Source organism: Scyliorhinus torazame, chromosome 6 (assembly GCF_047496885.1).
Source record: "Scyliorhinus torazame isolate Kashiwa2021f chromosome 6, sScyTor2.1, whole genome shotgun sequence".
Classification (NCBI taxonomy): domain Eukaryota; kingdom Metazoa; phylum Chordata; class Chondrichthyes; order Carcharhiniformes; family Scyliorhinidae; genus Scyliorhinus; species Scyliorhinus torazame.
This window is the reverse complement of record NC_092712.1, coordinates 287,328,041-287,342,014: the sequence shown is the minus strand read 5'-3', so window position 1 is coordinate 287,342,014 and position 13,974 is coordinate 287,328,041. Positions and strand designations below refer to the sequence as shown.

Below are 13,974 nucleotides of genomic sequence, written 5' to 3'. Positions count from 1 at the left end.
ATCGCTCCTGAGAGCCAGCCCAGACATGATGGGATGAATGACTTTCTTCTGTGCTATAACTCTTCTGTGATATGGTTATGGAAGCCACAGTAATCTCCTGATAAAATGATGAAAACAGTAATATTTAAGTGTATATGTATATGACTATATTACAAAGAAATGCCTACAGCAATGTTTCCTCTAAGCTCTGCAACCAGATACTGAAACAAATTACCCAAACGTTTCGAAAATTAATTAGTGGGAACTTTGGTCTACAGTGTATGCTAAGGCAATAAGATTGGGATAATCTAAACAAGGAGAGCAATTTAATCTGCATTGATAACATTCCAAGATGTGATTTCAATATGTTGCAGTGATGTTTTGATATTAGACCCTTAGCTTTGAACAGTTAAGAATCATAGAATTTACAGTGCAGAAGGAGGCCATTCGGCCCATCGAGTCTGCACCGGCTCTTAGAAAGAGCACCCTACCCAAGGTCCACACCTCCACCCTATCCCCATAACCCAGTAACCCCACCCAACATTAAGAAAACTAAAGCTGAATATTTAATCTAAATGTGGTAGTCTCATGAGTATTGTAGTTCCCACTATTCTAGATTGAAGCAATGAGGGTTTCAATGTATTAAAAAGTATGGGTTTTATATTTGTCACTGTGTTGCACTTTTACATTGTTGTTGAACAAATTAAATATATTTAAAAGCTTTCTCAAACTTCTTGATAAGATACAAAGTGAGAATTAGTGAAAGCTAACAGTGTTACCATTTCTTTTATTGTAGAGTCCTATGTGGTATAGTTGGTATGGTGGTCAAGATGACAGCTCCATTGGAGAACCTTCTGGGTCACTACCTCCTGCTCCTTCTTACAGCCAACTAGAGGTACCACCTCCATATGAAGCGGTGACAAGAGGTCAAACAGGTACGATGTCAATTCCTAATTCTGGAATTTGAGTTTTTTCTAGTTCATGCAAATGTCTTATTTTCTTCATTAGATATTTTGCATTCTTTCAACAAATGACACCGATCTTCAAGGGCTAAAGCTACTGTGTTTTGTGGCATACTTTTTCCAAAAGATCCAACAGTCTCACACACTTTTTATGTCGTCCCACACTTTTTTTTCTCCGAAACGTTCACACAGCAACGTCAATTTCTTTTGGGATTTCATCTTTATTCCATACGGAGGGGCCAGTATTGTTGCTCATATTAGCAGGTGAACATGCTGATCGTCATAACCAGATTGTTCTCTGGCAAGCAGAGTCTGGGAATGGTACTTGTTGGCTCGCTCTCTTTGAAAATTGAAAATAATTGACTTTAAAGTTCATTTTAAATGTTTATCGATTTTATTGCCAACTTAGCAACCCTTGAGTAGTATGTTTCTCCATGCCAGGCCACTTCAGTGATGTCAGTTATTTGTTTTATAAATGTTTTTATTGGGTTTTTGAACAAAGTATATTTACCGTTATGTACACAGAATAAGAAATATATATTAAGGGCACACCCAAACATGCCAAAAAACAAGTAATAATAAAATGGAATAACTGGTAGGGTATTGTGCACCAGCTCAACAGCTGCAACTCTGTACAACGGCAAAATTATTTACAACACAGAAGTAGGTGACTTTGTTGGGGGGGGAGAGGGTGGTGTGGAGACTGGGGAGGTAAATATACATTTGGGCGCCGGAGAAACAATTACAGTGGGCAAAACTCGAATAGGTTTGGTGTTGGTGTTGTCACTTGCTTCTCCCGGACGGATCTCGCTGCTGTTGTCGTCTCGCGCTCACCTCCGCTTCATCCGTTCCTCCCGTCCTTCGCCTATATTCTCCTTGTTCTCTGTTGCTGGAGATGCCAAGTTTGTTATTGTATCCCGTGCCCTCCTTCCGGCTGTCATTTCCGTGCCCCCACCTCCCTGGTTCTCCTCTCTTGTTTCCTGTCCCTTCCCTCTCCGCCCCCCCCCCCCCCCCCCCTTCCCCTGTGGTTTGCCTTTCTTTCCTCTTAGGTTTAGCTGTCTCCCCCCTCTCCCGGTCTCCCTCTCATGCTTTGGCTACTTTCCCCTGATTCTTGGCTACCTGGCTATTCTTCCGCTTGTTCGTTGGCTACAAACAGGTCCCGGAGCAATTGGGTGATTGGCTCCCAAGTTCTGTGGAAGCCGTCGTCTGACCCTCGGATGGTGAATTTGATTTTCTTCATTTGGAGAGATTCCGAGAGGTCGGACAGCCAGCCTGCAGCTTTGGCTACCCAGTGGTAGGCTTGGGAGGGCTAGTTTTTTGTAGGACCTTCTTTGGGAACCTAGCATTCCCCCCCGCCCCCCCCCCCCCCCCCCATACGAACGCCATGATTAGTTTGTCCAGTGCTTTGAAAAAGACCTTGGGGATGCAGATCGGAATGGATCTAAGTAGGAAGAGATACCTGGGCAGTACGTTCATTTTGATCGTCTGGACTCTCCCCACGAGGGAGAGTGGGAGCGTGTTCCATCTTTGCAGGTCCTTTTTTACTTCCTCCGTCAGACTGGTGAGGTTCCATTTGTGGATCCCTTTCCAGTCATGGGCTATTTGGATCCCCAGGTAGCAGAATTTGTGTCGGGCTTGTTTAAACGGCAGTCCTGTTAGTGCTGCTCCCCCTACTTATGGGTGTACCGAAGATCTCGCTTTTGCTCATGTTGAGTTTGTAGCCCAAGAAGGCGGCAAACTCTTTCAGGGGTGTGATGATTCCGTCTATGCTGCTTTGTGGGTCCGAAATGTAGAGGAGTAGGTCATCTGCATAGAGTGAGACTCTGCTCTCTGCCGCCCCTTCGGAACCCCCTCCAGCTTTTTGCGATTGCTAGTGGTTCGATCGCTAGAACGAACAGCGGCGGGGACAGTGGGCATCCTTGTCTGGTGCCCCTGTGCAGCTGGAAGTATCGGGAGTTGGTGGTGTTGGTCTGTATGCTTGCCATGGGAGCATTGTATAGGAGCTTTACCCAGGAGGTGAACCCTGTTCCAAGCCCGAATTGCTCCAGTACCTCTGAGATATTTCCATTCGACTCTGTCGAAGGCCTTGTCGGCATCTAGGGAGACGATCACCTCTGGTGTTCTCTCCCCGGAGGGGGTCATTATCACGTTCAGTGGGCGCCTGATGTTCGAGGTAAGCTGTCTACCTTTGACAAAGCCCGTCTGGTCCTCTGCAACGACCTCTGGTACAATGTCTTCCAGGATTTTGGCCAGTATTTTGGCATCTGCGTTCAGCAGTGAGATGGGTCTGTATGACCCACATTCCATTTGGTCTTTATCTTTCTTAGGTTTCAGCAAGATTGAGGCCTGTGTTAGCCTGGGTGGCAGTGTGCTCCTCGCTAGCGAGTCTGTGAACATCTCCCGCAGGTGCGGGGCCAGTGCTGTCTCAAATTCTTTGTAGAAGTCCGCCAGGAACCCGTCTGGTCCCGGCACATTCCCCACCTGCATGGAGCTAATGCTGTCCATGATCTCTCCCAGTGCTAGTGGTGCTTCCAGGCCCCGTTTTCTGCCCTCCCCCACGACTGGAATGTCCAGTCCATAAAGGAACCGTTTCATCCCGGACTCCCCCATTGGGGGCTCTGAGGTGTACAGCACTTGGTAGAAGGCCTTGAAGGTTTTGTTGATCTTTCTGGTTGTTTCAAATGTGCTTCTGGCATCCCTGATTTGTGCAATTTCTCTGGTGGCTGCCTGCTTTCTCAGCTGGCGAGCCAACAGGCGGCTGGCTTTGTCTCAGTGTTCGTATTGGGTCCCACGTGCCTGGCGGAGTTGGTGCACTGCTTTCCTGGTGGAGAGCAGATCAAAGTTCCTTTGTAGCTCTTTCCTTTCTGCCAGGAGCTCTACGGTCAAGGCCTTGGAGTATTTACGGTCTACCTCCAGTATAGAGTCGACCAGCTGCTGCCTATCCGCCCTTTCCTCACTATCTCTTCGCGCTTTGAAAGCGATGTTTTCCCCTCTTAGTACGGCCTTTAGCGCTTCCCAGAGCGTGGAGGGTGAGACCTCCCCGTTCTGGTTGTTCTCCATGTACTTTGCTATGGCCCGCGATATCTTTTCGTTGAAGGCCTTGTCAGCTAGTAGGGCAATGTCCAACCTCCATGTGGGGCGTTGGGCCCTGCCCTTATCTCTCCAGTCTCACATCCTTGTAATGTGGAGCGTGGTCTGACATCACAATTGCGGAGTACTGATGTCAGTTATGAGGAGTAATCCAGACTTCGCAGATGTGAGTTCAAACTGTCCGAGGCCTCTTCAGAGAAACCCGAACCCCAGAAAACCATATAATAGTTCGAAAACTGCACCCTCTAATTAAATTTTGCACTGGCAGGGGGTGGAGAGAGAATCAGTTGTTTCTCTGCAGTAATAATTTGTGACAAGCTACAACAACCTGGCTCTTTCTTAGGACACCATAAAAGCATCAGAAGTTGAGGACTTTTACAGCTAGCCATGATGACCAGGTATCCCCACATGCTTGATGATTCACATTAAGTAACTTCAAGAATCTGAGTATTTTAGCTAATGCATCCTCCAAGCACTGACAAAAAAATTCATTTAAATAAATACATGCTTGTAGTGCACATTGCCAATGTAGCATTTTTATTTCCATGATTATAAATGTTAGTTGTTGTGATTGTTCTTTTTGTGCTGTGATGATTAAGACCATGAATGCAGCGAATTGTTGGTCTTTAGTTGCTTGGTCTAAAATTGATGGTTCGGGAAATTAGCTCTGTGCTTGTGCAGGAATCTGCAGATATAAAAGCAGTTTGGTTGTGATGGTAAATGTATAGAGCCGTACTTTGCATGGATTTGCAATGTATTTTGTTCAGCAATTCAAAGGAAATAAAAGAGGTCATCAAACTCATACAATTGGAGAAGCAATTCCATTTCTGCCCAATGGGCTGAGAATGTTGCAGCAATATTTAGCTGATGATCTGCAACCAAGATGCTTTCCTGGAGTGCTGGAAATTTAACGACAAACCCCTGAAATTTCCATTCTTATCACCTTGATTACACTGCCATCCGCTACAAATAATGAGAAATCAATTTCAGGGTCTTGTGCTATAATACTGATTATGAAGATTATTTTAATGCAGAGAATTTTCTTTTCGTTTGCCTCTACAGATGACTTAAAACCTCCACCATATACAGAATATGCAGCTGGAGGTAATGAAGAAGCTCGTGTCCTCTCTATACCAGAGGGGTATGATGCTTGCAGCTTGACTGATGCTCCTCCTCCGTACACGCCTAGCCCATCGATTGAGACTGAACAGCAGGATAATGTGATACCACCTCGTGCCCAGGAGATGGGCAGTACCAGTACAACAGGCTCTTCATGTCAAGTCTGAAAGAAGATCCACCTCCTGGGACTTCTGTGGAAAGTTACCATTCTTTTTCTTCAGAAATGAAAAAAAATCCAAAGCACCTGAATTTTTCTTTTTTTGTTTTGTAAAGATTTGATTTTTTTTGTACAGTTTAAAATACATTTACAGTGATGCACTACATAATGTATTGTTCACTGTTTGCTGCTATCAGCACTACCTTCTCTCTTTGTAAACATTTATCGCACTTTCCAAGGAAGAGCCCAAGCAAAGGATGATAAAGACTGTACACTTGTCAGTGACTACAATGTGCATGCCCATGTGCTGGGAAGGTGGGGGTTGCTGGAGCGGGAGGGGGTGGGGGAGGAAAGAGAAATACAGCCATGTGACCAGATGATGCCAACCAAGGAGACAGACTGCAAATTCCAAAATCTATGTGACGTGCCGAGAGCCCGGCGGTTGCAAATAAAGAGGAGGCGACAATTATCTGGTGGGCACTAGGATCATCTTGTGTTCTCGCGTTATCAGAGTTTCTACAAGGTCATTCCTTGCATTCTATACTTTGTAAAGTTTTGCCAAGACTGCATCTTTTGCCTCAAAGGAAAAAAAACCTGCCTCTTGACAATGTGAAGGGACACCTTCAATTTTAGAGGAGTGCACAAAATTGTAGACTTTGAAGTAGACCTTACTCTCCTAACATTAATTGCTAATTTCCTGCAAAAGTGTTTTTTATAGTGTAATTTTTTTTAAGCATTTTATGTGATTTAACTTCCCTCCAAGCTCCCTTCCTCAGAAAACAAAACTTTCATCTTCAATATGAACATAAAAAGATCCAATTGTGTCAATGATTGTGTGGAAAGAAAGTAAAATTCCTTTTAAAACAAAAGAAATGTTTGCTATGTGGCTAGTGGTGTGAATTGAGGAATGATTGGCCTGTTTAGTTCTCTGAATTATGAGAGTGGAATTTATTGCAAAACCTACGTTTGGTCATCATACATGCGATTCGCATTCTAAAACACTTGAACATTTTCCAACTTATTTTATTACCAGTCTGTATTCTGGTAATGCTTTAAAATGGTGTCCACTCAAGGCCAGAGCCATGGAATTCCTGAATTGAATCTAGATTATTAACACGGATATATATCCTGTGGTTTTAGTTCAAGTGAAGTGTTAATCTGAATTTTCTTCAGTTCTTTTCAAACTTATTTGTATTGATGTTTTTCTCCCCATGCTTTGAACAACCCCAAAGACATATCAAAAGTTTCTAAATGTTTTTTTTTAATAGATTATTTCATTAAATGGATAGATAGCTTTGTCGATGTTTCTTGCGGATGATATTTTTAAAAGCTCTCAAATTTAACCTCTTGTCTAAATTACTTTGCCGTCGGTGATTTCTGTTCTGGGGAGGGTAACACGTTCCGTGATTTTATTTTGGATGAAATTAAAATAGAATTTTACAGTATATTAGATCTGTGTAAATGTTTCAGCCCAACTTCTTGGTCTTGCTTAATTATGTAGATTCTTAACTAACAAATACAGTTTGCTGATTGTGTCTAAAATAGATTTTGTTCCTCTGTTTTTTGTTTTCACGATATGTTAATTTGTTGCAAGTATTCCCGATCAGTTAGTATCCACAAGTTGTCGTGCAGTCTAACAAAAAAAATCCCCCCCCCCCATTTTTCTTTTGTCTCTAGTCACAAATGCTTAATTCAGCTGAAGCAAACAGTTGGTACTGAATGGAAAATTATGTACATTTTTTTGCCTCTTTGCCCTGGAGGTTGACTCATGCTTCGCTTGAATTTCCCACTTAACCAACCTCTAGTACATGTGGCAACTGACCTTTTTCACACCTCTGGTTGTTAGCAACTTAACTTCAAAATCTGGATCAGGTTATTAATAAAGTCAGCAAGGCCCCACAAAAATGTACCAAAATAATTTTAACTTTTTTTCCCTATGTTTTCCATATGTCACCGTTGTAAGTTTTCACTTTACTTAGTTGGGAGGTAAGAGAAGGGCATTCATCGAATCCCTACAGTGTGGAAAGAAGCCATTCGGCCCATTGAGTCTGCACCAGCGCTTCAAATGAGCAATCTACTCATGTCCACTGAGCCCTATCCCTGTAATCCCATAACCCAACCTGCATATCCTTGGACACTAAGGGGCAATTTATCATGGCCAATCCACCTAACACACAAATCTTTGGACAGTGGGAGGAAACCGGAGCACCCGGAGAAAACACATGCAGACACGGGGAGAATGTGCAAACTCCACATAGCCAGTGACCCAAGGCTGGAATTGAACCCAGGTCCCTGATGCTTTGAGGCAGCAGTGCTTGCCACTGTGCCACCCGCAGTGTTTTCTGATTGGCAGAATATGTCGAGTGGTGGCCCCCAGTTATCTGTACAGGAACCTCAGCTTTTCACTTTTTTGTTAACTTGTATGAGGAATACAACGTTCTATATCAAAGTTGGAAGGTGACTCTTAAGGAGCTACAGTAAATTAGAGTCAGGCCATTTCAGAATGAAATTAAGTACAAAGAGTAATGGAAATATGCAACTTGCTCCCTTAAAAAAACTCGTTTCTGGGTTAATTGAAATGTTCAAGACTGATCTTTTTGTTCAGTAATGGGATCAACATATACATCATACCAGTGGTGAACAAATGGAATACAGATCAGCCATGATTTAATCGAATGTCAGAATAGATCCAGGGGGCTGAATGGCCTACTCCTGTGCTTATGGCCAGTTAGATGCAGCTGCAAATTACTGCAATTGTGAATTTATCTTGCAGCTGTTGTTTTCCAGTAGAATCAAGCGGCCGAGTGTTCATCTATTTAAGTTATTAAATATTCATTTCCTGTTTGAGTGTTGGGTTTGATGTACTATCTGTCATTCTGAGAATGTAACCTCGGGCCAATGTTTTAAGCGTCGCTGTCAAAAATCTGGGAATTGTAATACTTATGGATTTCCCAATGAAATGTTCAGCTTTTTTATGACAACAGGAACCATTATACAGATGGCATTCCATGCATTATTCAAGTGGTAATGTGGTGCTCTATCCCTTTAAGAGAACCAAATTGTCAAATTGATAATCTGAGATGATTGGTCATTTGGTTAGGGAAGTGTCTGGGGTGAGATCATTTTTCATACTGCTAATCAGAACTAAAGATGAAATGGCTGTTCTACTTAACCCAACCTCCAAAGCATTACTGCTAAGGTTATTTTTAAATTGAAGCTACAGTCAATATGGCACTCATGGTTTATTTAAAAAAAATAATAATTTGCCAGAGAGGTTTTGCATTTCAAATTACTGGCCTTTTTTGAAAAAAAAAGCTATAAGTGAGTGTCTTCAAACAATTACTGCACGATATTTGACTATAATGAAATGTGATTGAACACACAGGAAATACCCACTGTCCTGCTTTTGTTATATTACTGGTAACATTTCCCTGGAGCTGTTTATAGTGCATTACAAAGATAGGAATATTACACACAGGCTACAAAGTTAATTGTTCCATGAACATTAGATTCATGGGTCAAGACTGCAGACATTCTGGATCTGCCATTTTGTGTTCATTGAGTGTTTTGCAGGTTTTTAAAAAAAAAAAATGAAATATAGTAGGAAATGTAAGCCCTTTTTTAATGCTAGTAAATCACCTGTAGTATTACCCACAACCAACTGATATTAGAAACACACATACTGGCAATAGCGTTAAAAGAGTTTTCAGAAATCTATTCTATAGAATCACCCATTAAACAGAGCTGTAGCCATCGACTGCAGGCAACTACAGTCAAATCTCTTCAAACCCAGAGGATCCGCCCCAAAGTTAATGTTGAATGGCGCTTTGTAGCAAAGGAGGCCCAATTTCCTATGTTTAACACAACGGTGCAGTGGCACAGTGGTTAGCACTGTTGCTTCAAAGCGGCAAGGTCCCAGGTTCGATTCCCGCTTGGGTCACTGCGCAGAGTCTACGTTCTTGCCATGTCTGCGTGGATTTTCTCCCACAAGTCCTGAAAGATGTGCTGTAAGGTGATTTGGACATTCTGAATTCTCCCTCAGTGTACCTGAACAGGCGCTGTAGTGTGGCAACTAGGGGATTTTCACAGTAACTTCATTGCAGTATTAATGTAAGCCTACTTGTGACAATAAAGATTATTATTACATATTCAAATGCTAAATGAAAACACAGTAAAGTGGTAATGCAGTTTGCCATGTTTTCGATGCAGTGAAACATGTTTTCAGTTTTTTTGTGCTGCAGTGCGAAATTCTAGAGCAACTCCATGGTCTTTGCAACATCAGCTGTGGAAACAGGTGGGCAGGCATTCATCAGACTCTTCAGAGTCATTGAGATCCTCGATTGAAGAATACTGTATCTATGACAGCATCATCTGGCCAATGGTGCATCGAATAGGATCATTCATTTCCATGTAAATTTCTATGCTTGTCTGCTAGAATTTCCATGCCAGCCGAGTACAAGTGCCTTGGCATCAGGTTGGTTGGCTTCTTGGGCTTTCCTATCACAACAAGCGGCAACTTTGCAGTGCCATTCATATTAGCACAGACCATCGCAGTGATGGGACCTTGTTCTACCTTTCACCATAATATCTTTAAACATAAAATAACAGTGTGGCGAAAGATAGTAAAGGCCATGCCTTGTCTAAAATCAGTCCAGTTTTCCATCGCTGAAGTGAACTCCAGCTTTTTTGCCATGACAAAACCCCTTTCCTGCAGAATTCGACGAGATGGCAATGTGCTTTATTCAGGCTGCCAATGCGCAGTACTTACAACAGTTTTGCTTTTGTATTGTATAATCAACCTATTTCTGACATGTAATTACTTTGTTCTCACTAAATAGAAGCCTGATCTATAGATGATGATCAATGTCATTTTTAATGTCATTAGATCATGTTTTACTTTGGGTTTTCCATTTTAACTCTAATGTAAATTTATTTTTGAATCTTTACTGTACTGGTTGCTAGTGCAAATTTGCTGCTCATTTGCATTTTCTCTTACAACATAAATTATAAGTGCCCTAACTTAGAACATACAGTGCAGAAGGAGGCCATTCGCCCCATCGAGTCTGCACCGACCCACTTTAAGCCCTCACTTCCACCCTACCCCAGTAACCCAATAACTCCTAACTTTGTTTTTGGACACAAAGGGCAATTTAACATGTTCAGTCCACCTAACCTACACGTCTTTGGACTGGGAGGAAACCGGAGCACCCGGGGGAAACCCACGCAGACACTGAGAATGTGCAGACTCCGCACAGACAGTGACCCAGCGGGGAATTGAACCTGGGACCCTGGCGCTATGAAGCCACAGTGCTAACCACTGTGCTACCGTCCTTCCACCAAATTGAAAACCATTAGGTCCTTAATGAATGTGGTAGTTGGTATTAGAGGCATTACGGTACCCTGTAATGCTGTAAGACCATTGGTGTAGGAGGTACTGTTTTCATTGGTTAAGCCTGCCTGCTGGTTCTGCCCAGTAAGGTCGGGTGTAAGAGCCCGTGTCTCCCCAGCAGCTGCCTTCTGTACCTGCGCTGCTAGGGGAAACATCTAATGTAATAAAGCCTTCAATTGTCTCCAATCTCACTTCTGGAGTTATTGATCGAGCATCAATTTATTACACTAGATTTTAAAGAATGGAGCTCCGAATCAAGCTGGAGTGTCTGCAACTCAGGCCCCATGCGACAAACTCAGCTGCAACCTTCAAACACAATTACGCCCACAGAGGACCAGAAGATGCAAGTTCTGCACTCGAGGGTGAGCCCAGAGATCTACACTCTCATCGAGGACGCGGACGATTTTGAGGCCGCAATGCATCTGCTGAAAGGACACTATATTCACCCTGTAAACCAGGTCTGTGCCTGACATCTACTAGCGTCGAGGCGACAAATCCATGGGGAATCGCTGGAGGAGTTCTACCGTGCGCTCCTGGTGTTGGGGAGGAACTGTAACTGCCCGCAAGTTTCGGCCAACGGCCACACAGAACTTTTGATCTGGGACGCATTTGTTGCAGGTATGCTGTCCTCCCAAATCCGCCAGCGATTGCTGGAGAAAGAGACACTAGGCCTCAAGGAGGCACGGGCCCTTGCTAGCTCCCTGGATGTGGCCTCCCAAAACGCCCGCGTTTATGTCCGCGACCGCACGGCAGCCCCTTGGGCAGCGTGGACCCCCCCCCCCCCCCCGCGACCGATTCCAATGCATCCCCCATCCCCCCACAGGCTAGTGCTGCGAGACTGCCAGGCAACCCCGGGGGCCCCGCTGCTACTTTTGCGGGCAAGCCAAGCACCCCTGACAGCGCTGTCCGGCCCGCTCATCCCTCTGCAAAGGATGCGGCAAAAAGGGCCACTTCGTGGCGGTATGCCAGGCCCGGGTGGTCGCCGGAGGCGAATCGATACCGCCACCACAACCCTCTCCACGGGCCCCGTGCGGCCAGTGGACGCCGCCATCCTCCTCCAGGGCCACGTGTGGCCTCCGGGCACCGCCATCTTGTCTCTCGGACACCACGTGTGATGGATGGGCGGTGCCATCTTGTGCAGTGGGCACCGCCATCTTGGCTGGACTCTCAGGACCCTGACTCGGATGACCACACACTGCCTGGGGAGAATATCCAATTCTGCCACGATTAGCCTTGGTGACCCTGGACCAGTCTCGGCCTCGAACACTCTCGACTGCAACGACGACCGTGCTCATCAATGGGCATGAAACATCCTGTCTGATCGACTCTGGGAGCACGGAGAGCTTCATACACCCCAACACGGTAAGGCGCTGTTCTCTCCCCGTTCACCCAGTTAACCAAAAAATCCCCCTGGCCTCCGGGTCTCATTCAGTGGAGATCAAGGGGTTCTGCATAGCGAACCTCACGGTCCAGGGAAGAGAGTTTAAAAATTACAGGCTCTACATCCTTCCCCACCTCTGCGCTGCCACACTCCTAGGGTTAGATTTTCAATGCAACCTCCAAAGCTTAACCTTTAAATTCAGCAGCCCTATACCCCCCTCACTGTCTGCAGCCTCGCGACCCTCAAGGTCGATCCCCCTTCCCTGTTTGCGAACCTCACCCCGGATTGCAAACCCGTCACCATCAGGAGAAGATGGTACAGTGCCCAGGACTGGACCTTTATTAGGTCGGAGGTCCAGCGATTACTGAGGGAAGGTGCCATTGAGGCTTGCAAAAGTCCCTTGAGAGCTCAAGTAGTAGTTTTAAAGACCGGGGAGAAGCATAGGATGGTCATCGATTATAGCCAGACCATCAACAGGTGTACGCAGCTTGACGCGTATCCTCTCCCCCGCATATCCGATCTGGTCAACAGGATTGCACAATACAAGGTCTTTTCCACGGTGGATCTAAAGTCCGCCTACCACCAGCTCCCCATCCGCCCTAGCGACCACAAATACACTGCTTTCGAAGCAGATGAGCGGCTCTACCACTTCCTAAGGGTTCCCTTCGGTGTCACTAATGGAGTCTCGGTCTTCCAACGAGAGATGGACCGAATGGTTGACCAGTACGGTTGGCGGGCCACGTTTCCGTACCTCGATAATGTCACCGTCTGTGGCCACGACCAGCAGGACCACGACACCAACCTCTGAAAATTCCTCCATACCGCAAAAATCTTTAGTCTGACATATAACAAGGATAAATGCGTGTTCAGCACCGGCCGTCTAGCCATCCTCGGCTACGTAGTGAATGATGGAGTTATAGGCCCAGACCCTGAACGCATGCGTCCCCTCATGGAGTTCCCCCTCCCTCACTGCTCCAAGGCCCTGAAATGTTGCCTGGGATTTTTCTCTTATGCGCAGTGGGTCCCCAACTATGCGGACAAGGCCCGCCCGCTAATCCAATCCATGGTTTTTCCCCTGCCGACAGAGGCCCGCCAGGCCTTCAGCCACATTAAAGCGAACATCGAAAAGGCCACGATGCATGCCATCGATGAGACCCTCCCCTTCCAAGTCGAGAGCGACGCGTCCGATGTAGCTCTGGCGGCCACCCTCAACCAAGCGGACAGACCCGTGGCCTTCTTTTCACGCACCCTCCACGCTTCAGAAATCCGCCATTCCTCAGTTGAAAAGGAGGCCCAGGCCATAGTAGAAGCTGTGCGGCATTGGAGGCATACCTGGCCGGCTGAAGATTCACTCTCCTCACTGACCAACGGTCGGTGGCCTTCATGTTCGTTAATGCACACCGGGGCAAGATAAAGAACGACAAGATCTTACGGTGGAGGATCGAACTCCCCACCTACAACTATGAGATCTTATATCGTCCCGGGAAGCTAAACGAGCCTCCTGATGCCCTATCCCGCGGCACATGTGCCATCGCACAAGTGGACTGCCTCCGAGCCCTCCACAAGGACCTCTGCCAACTGGGGATCACTCGATTCTTCCATTTCATTTAAAACCCGCAACCTGCCATACTCCATCGAGGAGGTTAGGACAGCCACCAGGAACTGCCAAATCTGCACGGAGTGCAAGCCGCACTTCTACAGGCCAGAGACCGTGCACCTGATAAAGGCTTCCCGTCTCTTTGAACGCCTCAGTATGGACTTCAAAGGGCCCCTCCCCTCCACTGACCGCAACACGTACTTCCTGAACGTGATTGACGCGTACTCCCGGTTCCCATTCACCATTCCCTGCCCCGACATGACCGCAGCCACCGTCATAAAAGCCCTCCACAGTATCTTT

At 45.6% G+C, this 13,974-nt stretch overlaps 1 protein-coding gene across 7 annotated transcripts in view; it reads left to right on the top strand.

The window, feature by feature from the left end:
- Window positions 1-6,849, top strand: part of LOC140425483 (uncharacterized) — a 169,922-nt gene extending 163,073 nt beyond the window's left edge. For all 7 annotated transcript variants that reach the window (XM_072509801.1, XM_072509800.1, XM_072509798.1 and 4 more), the window contains 2 exons: window positions 776-914; window positions 5,094-6,849. In XM_072509801.1, coding sequence (XP_072365902.1) covers window positions 776-914; window positions 5,094-5,317 — 363 coding nt within the window. In that variant the 3' untranslated portion in view covers window positions 5,318-6,849. The remainder of the gene's footprint in view (window positions 1-775; window positions 915-5,093) is intronic.
- The last annotated feature ends 7,125 nt before the right edge of the window (window positions 6,850-13,974 follow it).